Source organism: Micromesistius poutassou (assembly GCF_964030765.1).
Source record: "Micromesistius poutassou genome assembly, chromosome: 2".
Taxonomy (NCBI): domain Eukaryota; kingdom Metazoa; phylum Chordata; class Actinopteri; order Gadiformes; family Gadidae; genus Micromesistius; species Micromesistius poutassou.
In genome coordinates, this window is record NC_140272.1 from 17,103,808 (window position 1) to 17,109,597 (window position 5,790).

Consider the following 5,790-nt stretch of genomic DNA (forward strand, 5'->3'; position numbering starts at 1 on the left):
TCTGGGTCAAATTTTGTTCAACAAAAAAAAACAACGAAGAATGTATTTGGGTAAAATGGAATAAAAAGATGGATTGAATAAAAAACATATGCTTTTGTTATCTTTCTGCCTCGAATATCTGATATGATATATTTAGTTAAGACATTTTGTCAACAAAAATACTCAAATCCAAATGCTTAAATAGTTAAAAACTAATAAAGTAACTAAACTAATTAAAAATGATATATTTCCATGGATGTATGTTTAATTTACTATTCTATTGCATATCAGTTGCAGAAAATATTTAATCATAATTGTTTTTTAAATCAATGCAGTCTATATACAGAATAAGCAGGTAGATTTAAAGGTAAATTTAAAGTTTATTTTATTAAATTGTATACATTCAACAGGATATGAAAGCATGACAAGGCTGCTGCAGGTATAGTTAAAAATAAGACATTAAAATAGACAAATACATTTTATTTACAGAAAAATACGATTTCTTATGTTTAAATTCCAGACTGGTTAAGAACGTCCAGAATGGACACCTGTTGGTAAAACTATGGCCCATGGATGTTCTAGTTATGGAAACTCGAATTAAACCTATTTTAAGCAAGAACACAGAATAAAATCTTGTATTTACAGAACTTTAGAAATTCACATGATAACGTATAGAAACGGCAGTTAGTTTCAACCGCTTACGAGCGCACACATGGAGACATGTTCATCCATTATGCACATTGAGTTCTGGCGGGTCGTCCGTATCGTTCGCCCCCTCGAGGAACACCGACCTCTTGACCACGCCCTGCTCACCATACCTCTTCTGGAGTTGCTGGCGAGCCTTGGGGTCAGAGGTCAGCAGCAGCCGGTCGTCGCATTGGCTCCAGAAGGGCCCCCGGGCGGAGTCCGGGGTCAGCAGGAGAGCCAGAGCAGCTCTGAAGTCCCCGCTGGTCTTCAGCAGAGCCCTGGTCACGCTCACGAGGTCCTGAGACAGAAGCAGGTTTTGGGGATATGTGGAAGGAGATGTTTAACTCGTGCTCCTTGAGAGCGAAACAAGCATTTCACCAGGAAAATAAACAAAGAATACATTGTGATATGGGGGAGGCAGGGTGCAAAATTTACTGTTTGAATTTGATCGTTTTACCTACAAGAGTGATTAAAAAAAAAAAGTATTCTTTTTGTTTTGTAAAGAAGAGTGTCTCACGTTGGTTGTATAATGTCCTAAAATATCACTTCCTTCCAAATAACATTATAGAACAACACATTTTTTACAACACCAAACACTACCTGAACATCTAGGAAGAAATGTTATCATTGACACCTAAACTTGAAGGAAGGTGCAGGGTATGCATCCTGTTGTAGCGGCCTCACAACCAGCCAATGACCAGAAGCACGCCTACATGTCCGCTGAATTGTGCTTTTGTAATATATACGGCGTACAGTAGCAAGGGTTTTAACTAAAAGAGCAAAAGAAGATGCACTGGAAAGGGTATGTCTGCTTCTGCAAGCATCACCTGGTTAGTCTGCTTCATCAGCTCTCTGATTCGCTGCATGTCCTCTTTCAACTGCACCTGGGCCAGTGACTCCTCTTCTGCCTCTTTGCTTATTGGCTGAGGGCCAGCAGGGACTGCTGCGTCCTCACATTCCATTGGCTGGGAGTCTTCCTCCTGCGATTCACTGTCAAATATGAAGAGGTGTGGCTTGGGAGTGGGTCCGGTTTCCACCACCGTTCTGGTTTCCATCGGCATATCGGGCATTCCCGTGGGGTGCTTTGAGGTCGTTGCTCTGGGTTGCTGGGTGCTCATTGGCTCGGGCAGTTCAGCGGCCTCCTCATAATCAGACTAGAGGACAGAGGGAATAGGCTTATTGTTTAGACTTGAAACTTTATTAATTGTAAGCTTTGAATAGGATACGATGTGCAGTTGTACAGATATAGTCAACAGTCGACATTTGGGACATAAACTAAATTACATGGATTCATTTATTATGCATTTTTATATCCAATAGGCTTCCAAGCCGTCACATCTCGCTTCTGTTGCTTCTGTTAGGGATTTTACTACTCAGATGGACTACTCTCTTTGCAGACAGTAATATACGCTTAATAGAAACCATACTACTTAAATCATATACAAAAATGTGTACTATACAAATACAAAAATAACATTAAATATGTAGCAGCTTATGAGCCCAACCTTTATACTTCATAGTTGAAGTCCTACCTCACTGTCATCTTCAAACTCTTTAGAAGCCATCTCCAGGATCCCCAACTTCCTTTTCTCTCTCCTCTTTCCTGTTTTCTCCGCCTCTTTCTGGCTCACTGGATTAGCGGCTCCGTCTGAGGCAAACACATTAATAATGTGGGTGTATAAAAACGGTTGTTATGGTTACAATAAGCATGCAACTGTGGGCAAATTGTATTGCAACTTTGTCCACAGCCAGCTGTGTAGTGTGGGCGTCTGACCTGCTGGGCTGTCACTCTGGATTGGCTGATGTGGCGATGGGGGTGGGGGTGGTCGCGACGATGGTGTTGCTGCCGATGTTGATGCTTTTGGTGAGCTGCTACGCAACAACCGTCTGGCTTTCTTTCTGGATGGCGGGTCCAACGGCGGCGTGTCGGGCAGCATCAGGAGATGGAAGGAGCTCTGCTGTGGCGAGTCAGGGGAGTCCAGTATCTTTGGTGTCTTCCTCCGATTCACCCGAATGGGAGACGGGGTGCGCCGCACAGATTCAGGCAGCCCTGCTGGAAGAGCCACCTCCGCCACCTCCATTTCCTCCTCCTCCTCTGCCTCCTCCTCCTCCGCCTCCTCCTCCTCCTCCACTGCCTCCGCCTCTTCCGCTGCCTCCTCCTCCACCTCCTCCTCCTCCGCAAGAGTCACATCCGGGTCAGGAGGGGAGCTGGCTGTCGGTGGTTCAACGTTTGTTGACTCTGAGCTCCCAGCCTCCATAGGTGGGTCATCTGTCTGTTGGTCATCTGTCGGTTGGTCGTCTGTCGGTTGGTCGTCTGTCGGTTGGTCGTCTGTCGGTTGGTCGTCTGTCGGTTGGTCGTCTTCCTGGTGGGACAAGACCGTATAGTTGCTAATATTAAAAGTTATTTTTTAATGCAATTTTCACCCCGTTAATAGCACACTTTGGCAAACACAGTGTGGTGTTCCTGGTGTGCATCCTTTAACCCATTTCAACCTGCCAAAGGCAAGGCAAGTGTACAGAGTGTAGCAACCACTCGTGATGTCATGACAAACACATCCTATTTGTTTGCCAATTGTTTAAGCAGCGTTACCTGCGCAGAGTCTGAAGAGGACAAGTCAACTGAAGAGGAAGCCACCATTTTTACCGGCGGTGAACCTCCAACTCCATTCTTCCGCTTTTCGGCCACCTGGGTGAAGAGCACATCATGCATACGTGTTTACGACTTTAGAGGCTTGCCAACGCACACACACACACACAACATACATACATGCATGGTTGAACACGCACCTTGTACCCCCATTTGAGAAACATTGTTATATTGCTTAAATACCTGAGGAACTGCAGGTCGAACAGGGCCGTTTTACCTTGGAGACTCTATTTAGTCTCTCCTGGGCCTCTGTGGCTCTGTCCATCAGTTTGTGGATGTAATGGTACTTCATGGACTGCCAGCTGTGGTGGGTCACGTGACTCTTTGCCATTTCCTGCCACAGGAGGTTGCCTTTGAGTTTGTCCTTGCGCGTGGCGACATAGCGGATGATGGCGGCGTCCTCATCAGAAGTGTAAGGGAGTCTACCTTTTTGGTCAACTGGAAAAGAGTAGATAATAATAAAGCTAATAACTATGCAGTTAAGGGATGAACATGAATCCAAGAGATATTTTATTTACCAGAAAACTTGGAAATATATGGACATTCAACAGAGCCATTATGGATCCATCATGGCAAATAAAAGATTGAGGAGATACCTGAGGACATGCTGGTCCTGGCTGCCTTCTTCTTGGTAGACTGAGCGTCCGCGGCGTCGGGCTTCATCCTGTAGTCTTCCAGCTCCAGCTGCTCATTCTTCTCTATGCAGTCCCGGATGTATTGAGCAGACACGTACCTAGGGAAGACACACACACACACACACACACACACACACACACACACACACACACACACACACACACACACACACACACACACACACACACACACACACACACACACACACACGCGGTAAATTAACTAATTTACCAAGACTAATGGCAAATTAAAACAGTCCACTCAGATATATAATTTAACCTGGTTTGCGATTACAGTGTTATAGCTTAATATATATAGCTCAAGTAAAGACCACAAACTCAGATTTTCCCTGTTCTGTTACTACTGATTAGGCGTAGCTTACCACACTGGTAAACAATTAATTCAGGTTGGTTGAATGACACTCCTTTTGGGATAACCGATTAATAATAATAATAATTTTATTAATGACCACACAGCCAGGCTGGTGGAATTTGGTCACAGTACAGCTCATTGGTACAGGTTGCAACATTACATTTAAACATAAAACATAACATAAATACATACAGACAGACACATTTTATAATACTTAAGGGGCCATGCATAATCCTCAGCGACTGGAGTTCAGGGTATTGATTGCAGTGGGAATGAAACTGTTTTTGAAGCGGGTTGTGTGTGTGGCAATTGTCCTATAACGCCTCCCAGAGGGAAAGTAGTTGGAAGGCATAGTGTGCGGGGTGAGTGGGATCAGAGATGATCTTGCGGGCTCTGCGTAGTGACCGTTTATGGTAGAGTGATTCAAGGGATGGTAGGGGTGAGGCAATGATTATATACATAACCAAATTTTAAACACACTGTGGGAGACCACTAGAAGACAAATATGTTTCTAAATTAGTATTCTAAGGCATATGAGCTCCATTCACATACCCTTGATACATTCAAAATATATATTCATAACGAGTCCAACTTTGACTCGCACAAACCGAAAAGCTGCACCTACCAGTGAGCTGTGCTCTGCGTGAGAGACCCCATCTCATTGGGGTCCACAAGCAGGACAGCCCCCGGCTCCTGAGCTTTGCACACCAGTCCACCCCCTGCCTTGATGCTGGGCAGGAGCTCCACCTTGGCTGGCCCCGGGCACAGGAAGAAACGCATGGGTTCACCATCCACGGTCATGAAAAGAACCGGAGAGATGACCTGCGACTTGCCCTGATTTTCCCGTTTGGAGGGCATTGTCGTTAGCTTCATTCAAAAGGAAAAAGGAAAAAATGAGTCAGTCGGTGTGACAAATCGGTGTTTTAAGTAGGGTGGTGGATGGGTGTGTGTGACGTCTACTGCAGAGATGAGGAAATAAGCATGTAAGCTGACAACAGTAATAACGATAATACCCCTGAGGGTGTTGATGACATATTATAACAGCCATTTATACCAGAAATGTCACCATGTAAAACATGTTTAGAATATATATGAAACCTGTGTCGACAGAGTATTTCCAATTTAGAAACCGTACCATGGAAAAACTAAGTAATGGCAACTACTATGCATTATTTGGACATCTTCAATACAATAAATAACACGTATACTGCGAAGTTTAAAATCATATGTCCGATGAGAAAGTATTGATATCGCTGGCTAAAGTTAATAACATTACAGATGAGATATTTGAACGCTAGGTAAAGTCGTTGTAGTGCACATAGACCTAGTTTACTTCAGTTATACGGAGAGTAAAAACCATGCCATGGGGCCTGAACATATGAATTAAACTCGAAATGAAATATAGACTTGATTGTTATGACCATAATCAATACCTGGAGGGTATCTCTTGATCTGCGAGTGGGTAACAT

At 43.9% G+C, this 5,790-nt stretch overlaps 1 protein-coding gene across 1 annotated transcript; it reads right to left on the reverse strand.

Moving 5' to 3' along the window:
- Window positions 1–410: 410 nt before the first annotated feature.
- On the reverse strand, window positions 411–5,790 carry terf2ip (telomeric repeat binding factor 2, interacting protein; the record flags this gene model as incomplete). The annotated part of the gene is made up of 9 exons (XM_084464038.1): window positions 411–964; window positions 1,494–1,820; window positions 2,199–2,314; window positions 2,441–3,029; window positions 3,257–3,352; window positions 3,531–3,751; window positions 3,910–4,046; window positions 4,947–5,188; window positions 5,755–5,790. 9 exons carry the CDS (start codon window positions 5,788–5,790, stop codon window positions 704–706), a joined length of 2,025 nt encoding a protein of 674 aa, XP_084320164.1. The 3' UTR covers window positions 411–703.